Raw genomic sequence first — 20,790 nt, 5'->3', positions numbered from 1 at the left:
AAAAAAAAAAAAAAAAGAGTCTAGGTGTTCATGGGTATCATCAAGCACATCTTTGTTACAAAGTCTCCCTCATCTTTAAGGAAACCATAGCAGATATGAAAGGGGAGATAGTCTGAGCAAAAACAATGCCTGCTTCCTGAAGCCAAATGCATACTACACAGCTTTCCAAATAAGATCACGATAAAACAATGTAGAGCACATGCCAGGCAGTATTGGAAGGCCAGTAAGCAAGCCTTTGAGTACCTTGGAGTTGGACTCTCAAACTTATATGGTAAACATCTTCATCTTAACACTTTCCAATTGAGCCTTTTTAAAAAAGAAATTTGTAAAATGCTGCTGAAAGCACCATGTTTTAGATCCATCAGGATCTTGCCGTGGTTATAATCTTGACAAGGAGTACTTAGCATCCTCAAATAAATGGTATGCTTTCAGTCATTTGGGACCATAACTACACCAGCCATTTGGCATGCTCAGCTGAACCTCAGGCACTGGCTGATGACATGTAGAAAGACCAATAACACTGACACATTTGGAATCTTTCCTATTCTGATTTTATATGTGCGTGTGTGTGTGTGTGTGTGTGTATGCATATATATATATGCATATATATGTGTATACATACATATATATGTATGAGCCACTCAGGATATATATACACATATATATACGCATTTGTAAATTAATATACCAAATATACATGTGTGCTTTAAAATGTATAAATTATGCAAAATTCTAATCTGTATTATGCCCAGAGCTCTTTAATGGCCATTATAGTATGATGGCTCCCACAAGCCCATGACATCATAATGGCTTATCTCATACATACCCTGAAAATCTTGCTACCAAACTTGCACACTTTGACATCTTCAGGGGGCACCCGTAGGAGACACTCTTCACAACAAGCATCCTCATCATTGTTACAGACACCAGGGTGGGAACATTTCTTCTTACAAACCATTGTAGAGTCCTGGAGACCCAAAGGCAAGGCAGACTAGAAATTAAAACTGACATTCACCTCTCCTACACAGCCTTCTCAGCCCTCCTTTAATAATCCACAATGGCTCTAAGCCGTACTTTCCTAGTACCATGCTTTAATGTCATACAAAAAGCTTTCGATCCACTTCAGAACATGCTTTCTGGCTAATATCTGTAGCAGGTGAGGGTGTGCCACACTCCCAGACGTGCTTCTACTGGTCTCTAACTTCATGCTCAAGACCCCAGCATACTTCCTCAGTGAGACAAGAAATTCCAGATCATTATGGGCTGACAGATTCCATTCTTCCTGCCCTTCTTTCATTTTCTACATAATAGAGCTTGTTTGGGTTTCCCAGACCTGCCTGAGAAATCAAGAAGAACCCTCAATGAGTCTGTTAGAGAGGGAAGCTCTACACAAAAAGAAAGGGGGTATTGATATAACAAATCCCATCTGTGGTAGTTTAAATAAAATGCCCCCTCCAGACTCATACATTTGTGCATTTAGTTCTGACTTGATGAACTGTTTGAGAAAAATTAGAAGTATTAGGGGGTGTGGTGTTATTGGGAGGAAGTGTGTCACTGGGGGTAAGTTTTGAGGTTTAAAAAGTTCAGCCAGGCTTGCTTCTCCCTCCCTCTCCCTCTCCCTCTCCCTCTCCCTCTCCCTCTCCCTCTCCCTCTCCCTCTCCCTCTCCCTCTCTCTCTTTCTCTCTCTCTCCTTTCTATCCCTTCCTCCCTCCCACCCTTTCTTCCCCCTCTCTCCTTCCCTCACTCACTCACTCACTCACTCACTCACCCACTCTTTATGCTGTCTATAGATCAGGATATAAAGCTCTCAGCTACTGCTCCAACTCCATGCCTATCTGCTTTCCTCCATGATGATAATAGACTAACATTCTGAAACTAAGAAAGTATGAAATTAAATGCTTTTATAAGAGTCACCTTGTTTGTGGTACCTCTTCACAGGAATAGAATACCTAACTCATCAAGTATCGACTTTCCCCAAAATGTCTATGAACTCAGATTAGGATAAGCCCCTGACAATTTCAGGGAAAGTATCCATTCTAGTCCTGCTGGAAGACTGGGACACACTGCCTGATTGTCTCTCAAAGCCCTAGATTTCCTGAAAAGCCCAAATGATGTAAATGATAGCACAATTAGCTCCCATTGTGGGCAAATGGGCTACCCCTCAAGCAGGAGAATCATGAAGGTGACAGGTTTCAACAAAGTTTCAGTTTCAGCTTCCAAGAGAAAACTGTGGTCTGTGAGATTTCAGTGTAGATGTGATGTTGTAGACATGGATACCAGGTTCACAAGGTGATGCTCTATGTATTTTTATACAGCAGCGTGTATACCAGGAGGTGTATATTTAACAAAGGATCATGCAAACCATGAGATGTAGGCATCACCTCATTAGAGTTTCCATGGGCTTTTAAATCAATCAAGGTTATCTCTATAGTGAACTATAAAACCAGTCCTTTGTCTTCTCTTGAATACAATTAGTTATTTTCACTGCAAAGTATGCTATAGAATTCATCTCAGATAGGTAGAGCCCTGGAACACAGCCATCTGTATTTGATTGTAGAGAATCCTTAGGAGGGCTTTCAGATCTTCTTTGTAACCTTGAGTATGATTATACTCTTCAGATACCAGCAGCAATGGTTCCTCCTGATGAGCAAAATGCTATTACATTTGCCTACAGTTTTACTGTAATCTAAGCCCATTGGGTAGTACCATAGCCCCTAGAATCCCCTTACCTTACAAGTGCATTCTGTGCAGTTATCATAGACAAATGAAGCTCCATTGTCATAAACATCACTGCGAAACAGGCAGCTCCCAAAAGGAAGGTCGAATACTTTCCTCTGACCTATAGGGAAGCAGGAATAAGTGCAATGTAAGCAAGATAGAAGCCAGAAATAGCCAATTTTACTGTCTTGTCATTAATAACGACATCACAGGGCTATGGAAAAATCTCACAAGACCAAGTAAATATAATATACAAAAATAGAGCCTTGGGTCAGGTATACCAGGAGGCCCCTAAAAATTATCAACATGAAAATCCATTGTGTTAAAATTTAATTACACCATGAACTTTGCAGATTCAATGAACTATTACTATCTGCTTACCACAATGGCTATAAGTTGCCTTGTGAAGCTTACATGGAGGTAGACTCATTTCAGAACAACATGATGAATTCTAGACATTGAGTCTAATTCTGCTATATCTTAAACAACAAATAAAATCATCTCCCAATGTAGCAGCAATGAGAAGGTGGCTGCAGTAAGAAATAGCTGAGATATACTAAGGGTTATTGTAAAGTGACATCTGATATGGTCTGAATGATTGTGTTTCCACAAAACTCAGATGCTGACACTTAACCACCAAGTAATAATATTAGCAGGGGAGAGCTTTCGGAGGTGAATAGATCATAGGGCAGAATTCCCATTAGAATGTCTTTATGTAAAAGACCCCAGAAACATCTCTGTTACTCCCATGGTGTTTGAAGAACACCAAGAGAAACATTAGTGAGCTATGAAGAAAAATCTCAAAGAATCAGTAGGAACCTTGTTCTTGGACTTCCCAGGCTCTAGAAATACATTTATGTTGTTTGGAAGTTATTCAGTCAATATTTTTTTATAATAGTCTAAATGGGTTTATGTATAAGATCTGGAAAGAAATGACACAGAGGCATAAAAGGGAAGCTTAATTCAAGAGACATAAAGGGTGAGTCCAACTCCATATGCCATATCCAGCTTTTGTGAGGACTGGAATGGTGAATGAGGAGCCAACACACTCCCAGAAAGAGAATATGGTCTGATTTATTCCTTTCACCACTTTCTACTCACAAGACAGCATGCAACCATCTCTGAAATGTTACTTTAATTAAAGACTAAGTTAAAAACCAATAATTCATGCTCACTGAAGAAATTTATAGCCACATTCCTCTTTCATTTTACGAAAGATTAACATTCGGCATTAGTAGGCCTGATGGACTCTTTATCAGTAGGCACAGAATGTCCACAGACATATGAAATGCTGTTCTTACAGCATTTGGAAATAGAATTAATAGGAGGTAAGAAAAATTTGTTTTCTTCTATGAACAGTCAAGGATTCAGAGCAGACCCAGCTCTAAATCAACTGGGTCTCATCATGAGAAAAACATCTGGCCAGACATCAGAAGACAACAGTGAGCTACGCTTTGGATCTCATAGATAGACTCCTTCATGACCTTGGGTGTGATCACTCTGAGCTGTCTGATTTCACTCATAACATGGCGTCAACAACCACTGCCCCCTGTTATGACCTCTATCTGTAATGGTAATGTTAAAGCCTACAACCAAAAAATATCCCATGATTAGACCAAATTAGCATAATAAGAATGCTTTCTTGGCTTGTATGTGTGTGTGTAGTGGGCATGTAAGTATTGTGGATGAGTGTAATTGCACACGTGTATATGCAGGTGTGTGTGTGTGTGTGTGTGTGTGTGTGTGTGTATACATGTGTGTGTCCATGGGTATGTGCATGCATGTTTGGATGGGTTGACATCAGGTGTCTTTCTGTGTTTAATTTATTTTATGGCATGTTCTTTCACTTGTATCCAGAAATCAATGATTGGGCTAGTGTAGAAAACCACTTCCAGGGATTCCTCTATCTCTATTCCTGCAAGATGGATTACAAACTACCCACATGTCAGTCTACTTACCACCCCAGTTGTGAGGATTTGAATGATTGTCTTTGTACTAGCATGATAAGCATTGTTACCCACTGAGAAGTTTCCCTAGCCCATCGCTGTTATTAATACCTAACTAACACATGTAATTCTCATGTTTCCAACCACATTTTAAGATGCTTTAACTCTGAGCAACATATAAATCAATTTCCTCCCCAAGTATTCTGCCAAGAATCCCTCTGATGTTATTCAGGGGATGTTAGAAAACCATTAGCTGGGCCAGAAGTTGTGGTGTTTGTCTTTGTCCCAACACTGAGAAGGCAGAGGCAGGAAGATCTCTGAGTTCTGGCCTGTACAGTTAGTTTCTAGGGCAGCCAGTCTAGTTACACAGAAAAACCCTATCTCAGAAAAATTAAAAGGAAGGAAGGAAGGAAGGAAGGAAGGAAGGAAGGAAGGAAGGAAGGAAGGGAAAAAGATGGGAGGAAAATAAAGGACAGAAGAGAGGGAGGCACAGAAGGAGGGACGGAGGGGAGGGAGGGAGGAAAAGGGAAGGAGGGGGAAGAAAAGAAAACCATTGACTGAATCACATGGATTGATACATTCCATTATAATTACCTCTGCTAAGACACATCTTATTTTTAGAACACTATAGTATAAGAGACACCTCTAACCAGTTTTAAAAGTATCTAGTACTGCAATGGTGTTAGTAATTGTTCACAAATTGAACATTATTCTATCAGTCCATCAGAGATATGCAAAGTAAAATTCTGCTTCTGTGAAGTAGTTGTATAATTAAGCCCATACTTTATATGTACCTCAAGAATTTTACAACTGAACACAAACATGGCCAAGGTCAGACAAGTACAATAAATAAATAAATAAATAAATAAATAAATAAATAAATTCCAATAGATTTCAGTATGCTGTTTATGTTTTCATTCAATTCTAGAAAATTTTAAGCTTCCCTTTAGCTTTTTTCCACCATCCAATTTTAGTTACTTAGCTTTCATGTATACTTTCTGTCATTTCTTGTTGATATCCAGCAAATACCATCCCTTGTGAGAAGAGGCAGTCCAAATAATAGGAAGAAATGTTTTCTAGCTATATATTTGACAAAGGATTAGTATCTACAAGATACAAATAACTCAAAAACAATTAACACCAAGATCCAAACAACTCAATTAAGAAACAAGGCATGGACCTAAACAGAAAGTTCTCACATGATGATATACAAATGCTTAAGAAATATGTTTTAAGATGTTCATCAGATTTAGTCATTAGAGAAATGAAAATGACAAACTGATTTTATTTTCCATCTTAGCCCAGCCAGAGTGACTAAACTCAAGCAAGCAAACAACATCAGAAACAAAGTAAAAAATAAGATAAAACTAAATAAAATAAAAAACGGACAAAAGCTGGCTTGGCTGTAAAGAAAGGGGAACAGTTACCCACTGCTGGTGGGAATGCAAACTGATATAGCTATATTATGCAAATAAGTTTGGAAGTTCCTCAAAAAGCTGAAAACAGATCTATCGTATGGTCAACTGAGGTATGTTCTAAAAGGAATTCATATCCTAATATAACAATGCCTGCTCTTTCATGGTTACCACTATTCTGCTCATTAATGGCCATAGGACAGAGACAGGCTCTTCATTTATTGGTGCATCAGTTATCAAATAGATAAATAAAATGTGGCATATTTACACAGTGGGATACTATTCAGCCAATAACAAAAATGAAATTTTCAAGCAAATAGATGAAGCTGAAAATTATCATTCTCATTGAGGTAATCCAGACCCAGAAAGTCAAAGGTCTCCTATTTTTCTCTCATAAATACATACTAGTTTTGAGTCTTCATCCAGATACTTATATTTCATGTGGAGTGGACATAGCATTCAAAAAGTTACTAAGGGACCATAGCTTGGGAATTTCAAGTGGATAAAGACAGAACACATTGGTACAAACTTATACTGATATGTTCGAAGCATTAAAAGTAAATAAGAGAATGGGAAGAGTTAAATTGGGCTAATGGAGGGGAGAGGGTAGCAAATATGGGGAGGAATTAATAGCACAAAAGTGTTTTGAAAAAGTCATATGGAAATCTACCTCTGTACACACGAGAGAGAGAGAGAGAGAGAGAGAGAGAGAGAGAGAGAGAGAGAGAGAGAGAGAGAGAGAGATTTACCCTATGACCAAAAAATAATACCTCTATTATATACTGAAGACTAATAAAAAGACCATTGCCAGGAATGAGTTACTTATTGTAGAGTTGTTGGCTTCTGATGTCTCAGGTCTACATCCCATACCTAAGCAGTGCAGGCTATTTATTACCATTGTTCCTGGTTACCCTCTAGAACATGAGGGCTATTATTGAAGACACCACAGCCTTGAGTCATGAAACATGAAAAAGCAAGCTAGTGTTGACTTGGAAGTTTTGTTCCTACTTGTTAGCTTTGGGCTGGAAGGTGCTATGCATATTACCAGAGGAGAAAGCTCATCATCACTCTTACCCAGCTGTGAAGATGGCAAGCTACACTAATGACTAGCCAGGCAAGGCATGCCCAATGGAGCAGTATTGTTATGGACATTATAGACGTAACCAGCCACTTTCTGACTCAATTTTTGTCATACTCTACAAGATGAACCTTATAACTGGCATCACTATCAAGCCAAAAACCCATGGCTAGATAGGTCATAGGTCATGGAGGAGAGTTTGCTATTGTTTTGCTAAAAGGCATTAAGTAGACTTCTAATGTATAATCATTATGCTGATGTATCAATGCATCTGTTAACCTTCGTCAGTGAAGCTTCTATCTGTAGTAGATAGTGATTAACAGAGACCCACACCCAGCCAAGGCCTAGAAACAAGGAGACTGTGGGATGCTCGGCTGTAATTGAAACATGTACACTATACTCCCTCCTCCCAAGGCTCAATGCTCATTTCAAAAGAGAGGATAGATAGAGTGTAAAAAGCAGGGGGTGGGTGACTATAGGGAAATAGGAAGCTGCCCATGAGTTCTCAGCAGGTGTGACAGAATACACAAGACCTCCTCTGCAAGCCCAGGACACACCCAATCCTAACATGGAGGTGGAAGCTGGGTGTGAAATTCCAGGCCAAGCTTAGGACTTATTGTGATTTGTTTGTTTGTTTGTTTGTTTGTTTGTTTGTTAGCTGTTGGGAGGAGAGTCAGTTTTCTCTAAGAGTATAACCACACACCCAAGAATATTTTGGTTTTTATTTTGGTTTTTGTTAGTTTTGTTTTGGTTTGGACATGAAGTTGAGTGTATGGGGAAGGTGTGAGTTGATCTGAGAAGAGTGCAGAAGGTGTATGAATATGATCAAAACACATTGCACAACATTCTAAAATAACTAATGAAAAATTAAAAATAGATACGAAGCTCTATGAAGAGCTGGGCACAGTGATACATGTTAATAGTCCTAGTACTTGAGAGGAAGAGACAGGAAGAACACAAATTCAATATTAGCCTGGGCTACAAGCAAGATTCTGTCTCAAAAATAAATAATAGTGTAATGCCTCTATGCAGAATGTTGCTTATAAATCAATTGAAATACCTCTTATTCATGGCTGAAGTCTACACTGCCTCACCAGAGGTCCTTTCATCTCTTAGGATAATGGCCCTTTTCAATTGTTGCACAGCCTTTTGCTTGTACTATTTTTACTCTACTCAATACTACTGCATCAATGGATAGATTACTCAGTGGGCAGCACATACATGACGGAAGGATCTATGAATTGACTGATCTAGTGATTGATTCCTGAACAGGCACTACAAGTTATTTCCTGGATTAGATGTGACCATTGCCTTAAATTACCCCTCACAAAATGTAAATTATACCTAGAATTATGGATATAAATCTTAGCAAAGTGCCTGGCTCTTATCAAAACTCCCATCAGATGGCAGATGATAACTATTAGACTTTCTAGTGATGATGTAATTTCAGTATTATCCTGGGCTGTGCCATATGAAGAGGTGTCTTGGGTACTGACTGCTCTGTGTATCCTGATCTTTGATGAGACGCTCTGTTGAGAATGAGCAAAGGGAGGATGGAAATTCTGCAGCCTAAGTGGCAGAGGTATTCCACATGCAGGCATCCTGGTGAAGAGAAAATCTAAGAGCAAGTCAGTATCCACTCAGCCAGAAGTGGAATTACATTTTTCAATTTTCAACAACCAGAAAGTTTTCTGGTGTTTGCCTTTATCAGTCTTGTTGCTTTTGTTGTTGAGAGGATATGTTTCTTCTCACCGGAAAAGAACACAAAATCTCACTTTAATCCCATAGTCATCATGGCTCAACACAAAACATTCTAGGGAGTGGCTCAGAGGCTGACTGGACAGCTTGATTTAAGCCATGTATGTATCATTCCACTCTGGTTTAGCAGAAAGATGGAAAAGGTCTCACTTGGCAGAATTATGATCTTTGCATTTCCCAAAACTTACTGTTCTTCTTGTAGTCTATCTTAAAAACACAAAGCAGTAAAACATGTACTACATACAACAGCCATTGCTCATGTGAGAAACTTCTAACTAGTCTCAGCACATCAACAGCATTTGCTTCAAAGCTTTAATCAGTGTTATTTATCTGCAAGGCCATGTCCAATCACTCCTTAATCTTTGATGAACTCCCATTTAGATGGCACAGGTTCCACCATGCCCTCAGCTTGGCAGCATCTACTACACTTGTTTCAATTCAGATCAGCACATGTGGACAGACAATAAGCACAAGTACGTGAAAATGTCTCTAACCCAGTGCATTTGGCAAGTTTCTCTTGTTCTCCTAATTATGCCATATTTGCTTAAAAGTACGAGTTTGTGCATAAAATAGAAAGTTGGGCGTTGTTAGATAAAATCATAGTAGGATTCCTGAGAAGAGGAGAAAGCAGTGTAACACAAATGCCTTTACTGGGCAGTTCTATTATAGAAAAAAGTTAAACTGGAGGTGTGATAATCTGTGAAGGAAGGAAGGAAGTCAGTAAAAGCAAATTGTGAATGAAAGGAGAGAGAGCTCCAAAGGGGGCAAGTTTGAAAGGCAAGGGGCTGAAGCCAAATCAAAGAGACAATCAGTGAGAGTCTCCCAAAGACAAAACAATTAAGGCCTTCCGTGAGCTCAGAAGCTTGGATTCCATTTTAGGATATTCACTTTACACCTCTGCAAAACGATCCCAATTGCTGGCTGCAAACCTTCAGTGAAATGTGCTCCATAAGCCTTGATTCAGTTGTACCCTAGGATACAAAGATTGCTGGAGGCAGTGAGAGGAGAATACAATGCCTGAAACCATAACAAAATAATACAGAGATCCAGAGAAACAATCAGCAAAATTCAAGCCAGAGGTGATCAGCTTCCCTAAGCATCTCTTCAGATTAGAGAAATACCTTCTTCTAAGGGGATTATACTAGTAACTGTGAGAGTTCTGGTTTCAGCAGCTATGTTTTGCAGCTTCTAGGGAAGATTCAGTGATAAGAACCATATAAATTATGTGCAATACCTGGTCTGTGGTAAAGGCTCAATGTGATAACAGATACTCCCTTCCTATCATCATCAACTGCTTTTCATTCCAAGCTTCTCACTTCCTGGCATCCTATTCTTTCAGGTGCTTTCGGCTCTCAGGAAACTCTAGCCTACAGTCTTCCATACATTTACTTCAAATTGCCTTCACTACATGCTCCTAACAGTCAGGTGTTCAGCTAGACTCTTTCTTCAGCACCATTCTCAACCCACCAGACACTAGCCAGGTTGTAGCTGCACGTCGTGCTCCAGAAGCCAACGATGGAAGCCAACAACGAAAGAGCAGCTTTTGAGCAGACCTCAAGTTAGAGCCCACGCCTTATGCTCACAGTTAGAAAGCCACCAGGCCACGACTCAACGTACACATCATACAGTCATCAGAAGCTTCAAGAAGAAATCACATTGTTCTTCAACCTGAAAACTGTCACTCACCCAAACATTTGGGGCAGCACTGTCCTGAGGGTGTGTGACTAAGGTGCTGGGGACAAGAGAGAATGGGACAGACTTCTCTCACGCACTGTGTCCTGCCTCCCTAAGAAAAGAGAGAGAAAAAAAGCATATTTAGAAAAGTCAGTGCACATAGGTGATACAACTAAGATGTTTAGAACAAACACAAGACCTTCCTTTAGGATTTGATCCCTGTACTGAGTGTTTAGTGTGAATGTAAGCCTGGGATTCCACCCCCAACCCAAGCATCTCTTTCATCTTTCCCATAGGCCTTACAGATCGTAGCTATGAAAAGATGACCCATATGGTTGCGGGCAGCATCCTTTCTAAGACCCCACACACTTTTCTTCATCATTTCCTTTTTTCAAGACTTGCTTTGGCATACGTTTAGGGGAACCCAACCATCTCCATTTTCCTAGGACATGAAACTTCAGTTTAAAGTAAAAAAGTATAAAACAAAGACAACAACAAAAACAGGTGCCACCAATGCATGTGGCTCCAGGATGTGGGGACCATTCTGATGGTTACTACCTCTTGTCAGCCATCCCCTAACTAAACAAAGGGGTCTTAATTAATGGGATTTTTAAAAAATATATATATCCCTGGTCCCATCTTTCTACAGACATCCACCTACAATAAGCGTTCATCCTCAGCCTCCGCTTTCAGATGTTGGAGGATGGCCCAAAGAGAGTTCGACCAGAGGAGGCAGCCCACCTGCTAAAGGTGGATATTCCAGAAGCCAGTGTGCAGGATAGTTTCAGTACTTGATGAACACTCACAAAATCTGGTTCTGCTAACTGTTATAAGGTTGTAATAGCTGCCACTGGAAGAACTAGTAGAGCCTCTAAGGCCTACAGTAGAAGTTTTGAAGACTTTGGATATTTTGTGCATTTTGTCCTTTGAACACCAAGAACCCCTCCTTATCGCTGACATTCTCTCTCATCCTCTTGACCCACAGCCCTCCCCATTTCTCTGTCTATCAGTTTCTATGTTCCTTCTAGAAGGCAGAGATATAGACTCCTCCCATCACTCTGGATCATGTTGTCTCAGTGAGTTATAACTGAATGTTCAGAAAGCTGGAACATGAAAAAATAAAATGCTTCCCAGTTAGTCCAGATCTACAAACCCAAAAGACAGGCATTAAGACTATCCTAACACAATACAAATGAACTTTATTTTTCATAAGTTAAGTAAATTTGGTAAATAGATCAACAGGTGTCAAGTTCTTGCTTGGCCTCTAACATAGATCTGACAGGGGTAATAAAGAAATGAAGAAAAGGTAGATAGATGAATTTCCTGACACAGAAAAGCAGGAACCAGGTTGTCTAGATTCTAGAAGAACGATGTGTTTATTATATATAGTTGAGTAGAAAAAAAGTGGGTTACTGCATGTAGCCAAACGGGGAGTTAAGGTTATTATACAGAAGCAAGGAGGCAGGCTTGTGGTGTATAGCGGGGTCAAGCAGACAGGTTTGACTATTCTCAGTAGGAACAGTCTTTATAGAGGAACAATCTTCAGATCATAAATATTCCAGAACAAAAAGCCATAATAGACATTTTCTGCATGCACTATCAATACCCTCACACAAACCAGAAGGGAAGGCTTTGCTATTTCCTAATGAGCCTCAACCACATGCCAACCCCGAGTGGGGGTAGGGTTAGTACTTTGCCACTCCTCTATGGCTCTGAGGATCTGAAGTCCTTGGCAAGGCCCTGACCTGAATATTCTCCCAGGACTTCACTTACCCAGAGCTTCCTCTAATCCCTAAGACTAGGTTCTCTCTTGGTTTTGAGCAGAAAACTAACTAAGGTACTTAGAGCTCCCCATTGCCTCAGATAGAGCACTCATATCTCAAGAGGCCTTGACAAAAGAGAAACTTAGGCCTCAAAGGACCAGGTTGTCAGCATTTCCTCCCTAGACCTATCTGCATGAGCAGAGGGCATTATTGGCTTCGCTTTTCCTCACCCTGTCGTGCCCTGTCCATTGTTTCTGTGTTCCCTAATTGGTCCAGTGATTTTTATTATTGCTGTTTGTTTGTTTGTTTGATTGATTGATTGACTGGTGGAGAAAAATAATAAGAGAAGTCATGTTAAATCTTCTTAAAGATTTGTTATTTTGAGCCCCTTTAATGTTGGATTGTTCCCTAAACCAATACAAAACATTCAAAATTACCACAAAATACACTCCTGTTTTTATATTATTTCCAGACCACGAATCATTAAAAATCTCCACAAGAGCTGTGGCTTGTTCTGAGAATTCTCTCTCAACTCTGCATAAACCTGAACTTAGAGATCTGTCATCAGACCTCAGAGGTGGGTAACATGAGTCTGAGCAAGCCCCTGACATGGCCCCAGCTTATGCATAAGACACAGAGGTTGCCTCCAGAGGGAGGATAGGACAGTGCTGACCCTCACTTTTGATTTCTAAGAAATTCATCTGTGAGCAATTTCTTAAACTCTAAATCTCTGGCCGCACAAGGCTGTCTGTGTGCAGGCCCCTCTTAGGTACGCAGACAGCACAGTCTTTGCATGGATATCCCCTGTTCTTGTTGGATCAGCATCTATTTTTAAAGTATATTTTAAAACTGAAAGTTTTTAACTATTGCATAATTGCTAAAAGTTAACGTTTCCAACACTTTGCAATGCTGGCAGAAAATTATGTGTGCACCGGTAACTTTCCTTGCTAAAAGGTCAAAGAGCAAATTTTGCATAGCTAATACAACTGCACTTTGTGTTTCCCTAGAGTCTGTTAAAGTAACTTGAACTCCAGTCTGGGTTTGCTGGCTTAGTCAGGTTTTATTTTGTTTGGGTTGCAGTCCCGTGGCACAGCCCAAATCCCCAGGCTGGGTCCAGTTAATGCTTCCAAAGAAAGTGCCAGCCTTGCTAGAAACACAGTCGCAGCTCACAACCTGCCTCTACAGTTTCAGCTCAGAGGAGATCCTGGTAGAAGCACAACCTGTAGCTAAGCAATACACTAACTGGGTTAAAACAGGACAAGCAAACATTTCTGAAACCAAACATAGGCTATGGTAACTGGTTACCTCAGGCTCTATCAGATCTTCATGAGTATGTTATTTGTTTTGTTTGTTTGTTTCTAATACATACATACATCAGTTTCCCCTCACTCCTCTACACTCAGTGCCCCCCACCAACACACACACACACACACACACACACACACACACACACACACACACACGTTCCCTCTCCCCCCACCCAGATACTTCTCTGTTTCCTGTCAGAAAACAGCAGGCCTCCCCGGGATATCAACTGACCACAGCAGAACAAGATAGAAGACATAAACCCTCATTTCAGGACTGGGTGAGGCAACCTAGTAAGAGAAAAAGGGTTCTAAAAGCAGAAAAAAAGAGTCAGAGATATACAGCCCCTACTCCTACAGTTACAGTGTCTCAAAAAACACCAAGCTAACAATAACATACTTAGAGGACCTAGCTCAAACCCATGCAAGCTCCATGATTGCTGCTTCAGTCTCTGTGAGCCCCTAGGAGCCCTGTTAATTTGATTCTATGGGGAATGTTCTCCTGGTGTCCTCAGCCCCTCTATCTCCTACAACTCTTCCTCCCCTTCTTCTGCTAGTTTTCCTAAGGCCCAAGGGAAAGGAACTGATGGAGACCTCCAATTTGGACTCTCTCCCTCTGCCCAAGGTTTGGTTCAATTTGGTTTCCTTGACTTTGACTCTCACCCATTCATCCATTCTAGATAGATCCATACATAAAGGACTCCTCTCCAGTAGCTACTCAACATTCCATTGCTTTAGCACACACTTGTTTAAGGCTACCATATATATGCTCATATATGTAGATAGGCATGGTCACATGGCTAATTTTTAATCAATGAAAATAATATAAAACATCTGTAGGCCTGATTATCAAAAACTCTTCCCATAATCTCCCATCATTCACTTTTTTATTTTCTTTTTTGTATTAGATATTTTTTTATTTACATTTCAAATGATATCTCCTTTCCCAGTTTCCCCTCTGAAAACAAAACAAAACAAACAAACAAACAAAAAACCCACCTGTTCGCTCCTGACTCCCTCTGCTCACCAACCCACCCTCTCCTGCTTCCTGGCCCTGGCATTCCCCTACACTGGGACATAGAACCTTCACAGGACCAAGGGCCTCTCTTCCCACTGATGACCGACTAGGCCATCATCTGCTACATATGCAGCTGGAGCCATAAGTCCCACCATGTGTACTCTTTGGTTGGTGGTTTAGTCCCTGGGAGCTCTGGGGGTACTAGTTGGTTCATATTGTTGTTCGTCCTAAGTGGCTGCAAACCTTTCAGCTCCTTGGGTCCTTTCTCTAACTCCTTCCTTGGAGACCCTGTGCTCAGTCCAATGGATGGCTGTGAGTCTCTACTTCTGTATTAGTTGTGCACTGGCAGAGCCTCTCAGGCTCCTGTCAGCCAGCACTTGCTGGCATCCACAAGAGTGGATTGGTGATTGAATATGGTGATTGAATATAGGAAGGATTCCCGGGTAAGGCAGTCACTGGATGGTCCTTCCTTCAGTCTCTGCTCCATATTTTGTCTCTGCAACTCCTTCCATGGGTATTTTGTTCCCCCTTCTAAGAAGGATTGAAGTATCCACACTTTGGTCTTCCTTTTTCTTGAGTTTCTTGTAGTTTGTGGATTGAATTTTGGATATTCTGAGCTTCTGGGCTAATATCCACTTATCAGTGAGTGTATAGCATGTGTGTTCTTTTGTGATTGGATTACCTCACTCAGGATGATATTTTCCAGATCCATTCACTTCCCTAAGAGTGGCTGGCGAGTGGGAAAGAGTTTAGAAAGAGTTTGAGTACATGGTGACCTTGGGAAAATCTACCCAAGAAACTAGCACTAAATTAAGAAGAGCAGTTAATAAATATCACTGCATCATTGAGAATACTGAGATGTATTAGAACTTTATTCCAGCATGATCCTACCTTGCAAAGGTACCTTAAAATCTTTTAACAGTTTCTTCACTCAATTTCAGCATAAATGTAGGGTTTCAGTGTATCTTAATTCTTTGTTATCCACAAACACATGCCATGTCTTTCATCTTCCTGATGAAAACATCATTCTCCCAACTCCTACTATCAATTCTTATTAAAACCCTGTCTTAGCTAACAACAACAACAACAAAAAAAAAAAAAACCAAGCCTCTTCTGGCCGAGGTCTCTGGAACCCTCCATCCTCAGGAATCTCTCCCTTTCCTATATTTTCTGTTTTATCATTCATTCTTCTCTCATTGAGCACACATAATTTTTGATGCAAATATGGAAGCTTCCTCTCACAAGGTTGTATAGTTTTGCATAAATGAAAGACTTCCTTGGGGGCAGATACCAGATCTGTGTACCTGATGTCCTACAGAAGAGTGAAATTTTGAGGAAAATCCTATGAAAAAGTTGTTCAATGAGAAGAAGAGCTTTCCCACACAATGAGCTTCAGATTCCAGCTGTCTTCTCCGAGAAATTGTTTGACTCTGACGTGCTAATGAATGAACTGCCAGAGCTTGGGTGGTCTATGTCCACTTACTTTCAAACCTCCTGGGGTTTGTATATTCTCATTTTGACTGCACATATCAGCTACTAACTAAATGCCTGTGGATGCTGACATAGCCAAGACCAGTATTCAGCATCGAGAGCTACTGAGACAATTCTTTCTGAGCTACTGAAAGTCTGGTGTCGTACTCTAGTCAAGAGTGACAGGAGTCTCTCTGCATTCTGACTCTTACCCTTCGTCTTTCCTTGACAACAGCAAAGTCATTTATGATAACTCCATAACCAAGTACTTCTCTGACAGCAGTGCTTTTAAACAAGAACCTGAAACCTACCTCAGGTCTATTGTCTATGCTTTTCATACTTGGGTTAGCTGATGGAGTCAAGAATACAATTGCTTTCTGTCAAGCTTTACCCTGAAGCAGCACTTTTACTGCATACTAAAAATCCACCTTCCTGAATGGGATAATGAATGCAAGATGATAAAACCACAGCTGTGTGCACATGGGATGCTTTTGCAACCCCCAAGGATCCACAGAGAACTGGAGAGCTGGAACCTATCCTGTAGCATGTGACTGAGATGGCATTGCTTCCATGATCGCAATTTAGAGCCTGGAAGCACAGTTTTCAAAACACTTTCCAGTGTGTGGTAGATTGTAGATTGGTTGATAAGTAGTTCCAATGAATCAGCCACACCCTACCAGTTTCTGGAGAGATTTTTTTCCCTATATCTAGTTCTTTTAAAGGAATAGAGTTGATGCTGAGATGGTGGGAAGAAGAAAGAGAGCACATGAAGATCAGTAAGAAAATGTTCTTGAGTGACAAATGTTTATATGTGGTCCCCAATATTTACATCATCACAGCCAGTGGCTCAAAGCCAATTGGTGGGCAAAGCAATGGTCCTGAGTTATAAACTGGATCAAAACACTGCACAGAAAGAAATGGATTTTCCTAACCATGCATCTCATTGTTCTAGAACCTAATTTCAGAAAACATTCAAAGCATGACACATTCCAAGATAAAGACCTTGATGTTTGGTCTGTTGTATGCATTTCCCAGAAGAGGAAAAAAAACAAACATACCAGTCAAAGAAGGTGCAGAAATCAGTGTAGACTGTTGAACTTCTGGGCTAAGGGAGCAGAAATAGGGAGTATAGGAAAGACACACACACACACACACACAATAGGTAGTGCTGACAAGCCCAGGTTGTGCAAGGCACCATGACTGGTACTGTTATCACCCTAAACAAAGTCATGCAGGATGGCTGCTATTACTATGCAGTAAAAACTGATCAATTGAACTTAATGAACTTGGGGAAACTTGCCCCCCCCGACAAGCCATGACACAAAGATGAAATTTGAGTTCTATTCAAACATCCAAATTGAGTTGTTTCCATGGGATCCTAAAAGCTGCAAATCAGTTTCTCAGCTGGAGGATATATAGTGCAATGAACTAAATGGCCAGGGATTCTTCTCCCTTGAGCCATTTCTTATATATCCCTGGTCATAACTTTGCGTCTGTTAGAAATGACTTAGATAAGATGTTTAACCTACATTTTGTTAACTTGAATAAAAGTCCAAATCATGTACATACTTTATTTAGTTCTAGGGTTTTTTTTGCCATTAATTTTGGCCCTCTTCCTACTTTGCTCTTTTACATCTGAACCAAGGTGTGACTAGTATACAAATAGGAAATTTGGGGATTCTATCTTCCTCCTTTTGGAGGAGACTGATAGTGTTCACCATCCATGCCTACTGTGCAAACCATTAATGCCTGTATCTCCCTCTTCCTTTCCATCAAAGCCTTTGCTTTGGATCTATGCATGAGGATGTGCCATGCCCCTTTATAAAGGCCTGTAATGGCTCATCCTTGCAACAGGAGCTTCTAGTCTAGGATGTGGGTCAGAACCACCCTTGCCACTCCTTTGAAAAGAAAACTGAAGGGTTCACTTTCAAAATGGTGCTGCGACACCTAGATACTTCTGCTTTATTAAAGCTACCTTGATGTCCCAGACTCTAGGTTGCTGTTTTCCTCCCAACTCCACAGTCATAGTCTAGGTTCCCAGTACACGTGACAGTTCTGCCTCGTGCTGTGTTTCGGCCTGGGCATGCTGGTGGGGCAGTTGTTGAAGGGATAGGCTACCCTGCCTATCTCATCCTGCCCTAAGTACTTCACCCAATCATACTACCTCCACGGGTAGAGGAATCGACTCGCTCCCACGCCAGCATGTGAGCCACGGCTTTTCACCAATACTCATGAAAGTAAAACTAACTGTATCTCCAGCAGCCCCTGTCTAATCTGCCAGCACTCTATCGATGCAGGTGGGAACTGCTGCTCCCATCATTCTCCTTGAACCCTTTAAGATTTAAAAATTCTACCTTTACGTTATTCTTCAACCTTTAAAAGCTACCTTCATAATACCTTAGAATATGCTTTTGACCCTTTTTATTACTATCCTAACAACTTTACATTTACTAAAAGTTCTTTACAGTTAAGAGAATAACTGTAGTAACCACGATGACTCAGGCCTCTCAACCAGATCTTGGGTGACACAGCTCATGTTTCTGGTGAACTTTCAGATGTGGCAGTCAAGCAGTTCTCAGATGAAACTTACCAGCCAGCACACTCACTGTCCCCAGAAAACACACACATACAGTCATAGACCACTTAATGAGATTGGTACAATCCAAGAAATGTACCACTGGGGCATCACTGAGCAATCCTATCATTGTACAACCCTGATAGAGTGATTTTGACTTAAGATGGCTTGCTACATGACTGATAAAATCTCAAGGGCAACTATCATATAAAAACCCCACTACTGAATGAAACACCCTTACATGGAATAAGAATATATGCACAGCGCCACAGGATATGTGAGCGGTTGCCACTGTGATATAATACCAGTGTGATATAATACCAGTGTACAACAGCATCTAAAACTTTGGCCTACTGATATTTGAGGTGAGGTAACTCCTTGCAGTGGAGGTGTCTTCTGTTGTAGCTGGCACTCTGAAGCACCCTTGCCTGTGACAATTTAAAGTGACTCCAGGCATCACTGTGTACTTCCTGGGGGCTCAGAATCATGCCTTGATGAGAACAGCAGAGCTAGATCAGTATATCCTCTCATCCAGGACCATCAGTAACTCACAAGAAGCTGCAGCACGAGGCACTAGTTCATGCATGATGCATTACTAATAAGCACTTACATATGTCAGTATACATCATAGCCTCTAACATTGGCTTAGGATGTGTGTTCTAGAGGCCGGAGCATTTGCCAGGTAGAGCGGCACGCTCTGAGAGAAGAACAAGGTCCAAGTTACTTTCACACTTGAGAAGGAAGATGTCAGAAGAAATGGGAGGTGTGGAGAAGAGCGAACACCTTCGTAGAGCTGTGTCTCACCAAGGAATCTGTGCTGAGGCCAAGCAGGCTTTCTTCCTACCTTTTCTTCAGGCCTGGAAGCTTTGGCCTTAGCATCATGCCTGCATGTGAGTTTCCCTTAACAAATGATAAAATAAAATCCAACTTTGATTTTACACACAGATAGTCAAGAGCATGTCAGTGAAACTCAACCAAGATACCCACTTGTCACATAAAAACCTTCAGCCATAGTAAGTCCTGAGGGAGGTCTGCTAGACAGACACTCATCAAAGCTGCTTTTGTGCTCACTGAGATTCAAAGAGCAATTGCCACCGCTCTGCATATAGAACCATCCTGAATTACATTCTCTCTCTCTCTCTCTCTCACATGAGTACCTCTACGTCTTATACACACACTGTTTTATTATTGTTTTAGCGTTCTATTGCTTCTCTAACAAATTACTACACAAACGCCATGACTTAAAACAGCACATATGTGTTAGCTTACAACTTTGAAGGTAAAAGGCTGGAATCAAGTTCACAGGGCTAGCATGGAGGTTGCATCAGTTATTAGGGCTCTAGGGGAGAAAGTTTTCTTTGTCTTTGCCAGCTTCTAGAGGTCACCCCATTTCCTTGGCTCATGGCCCCTTCAATCATACTCAAAGTCATTAGTGTATCATCTTTAAATCTGTCACTGCTGGTCCTCTATCCATCATCCCATTCCAACACTGACCCTGCCTTCCTTCATTATGGATCTTTGTGAGAAGCTAAGATGGTCAATCTCCATTGTAAAATTTGTGAGATTCATAATAGTCATAAAAAAAAATGGGCATGAATGTAAGAGTTTTTCCAGATCAGTATAGTTAATGTGGGACTCACCCTAAATGTGGATAGCACCATTCCATGGGCTAGGGGTTCTGGGATGATACCAGCCTTCATCGCTTTCAGAACTCCTGACTGTCACCAGTTACTTCAAGCTCCTGCCATCTGGACTTTCTTGCAGTTATGGGCTGTACACTCAAACTGTGAACCCAAATAAACCTATTCCCCATTAATTGGATTTTGTCAATATGCTCATGACAGAAACAGGAAAATAACTAACATAGAGGCAAACCCAGGCAATCCAGGCCAATCCTCCCAGGCAGATTCTTAACTTAGGACATCCACACAACCCCTCTCACCATTTCATGGGCATATTCATTGTAATAGGGCTGAGACATGGGCATCTTGGTGTTAAAAAATACCTACCACAGTTATTTCTAGAGAAATGGTATTGAATTTCTCTGTGTAGGCCCAGATGAGGCATTTCA

The 20,790-nt window shown here is 40.8% G+C and overlaps 1 protein-coding gene across 1 annotated transcript in view; it reads right to left on the bottom strand.

Moving 5' to 3' along the window:
- Window positions 1–20,790, bottom strand: part of Bmper (BMP binding endothelial regulator) — a 262,787-nt gene that overhangs the window by 113,427 nt on the left and 128,570 nt on the right. The window contains exons 7-9 of the mRNA XM_031343960.1: window positions 10,602–10,701; window positions 2,730–2,839; window positions 827–967 (exon numbers count right to left, since the gene is read on the bottom strand). Coding sequence (XP_031199820.1) covers window positions 827–967; window positions 2,730–2,839; window positions 10,602–10,701 — 351 coding nt within the window. The remainder of the gene's footprint in view (window positions 1–826; window positions 968–2,729; window positions 2,840–10,601; window positions 10,702–20,790) is intronic.

Source organism: Mastomys coucha, unplaced genomic scaffold (assembly GCF_008632895.1).
Source record: "Mastomys coucha isolate ucsf_1 unplaced genomic scaffold, UCSF_Mcou_1 pScaffold23, whole genome shotgun sequence".
Taxonomy (NCBI): domain Eukaryota; kingdom Metazoa; phylum Chordata; class Mammalia; order Rodentia; family Muridae; genus Mastomys; species Mastomys coucha.
Note: the sequence above shows the minus strand (reverse complement) of the source record. Positions and strands in the feature narration are given on the sequence as shown.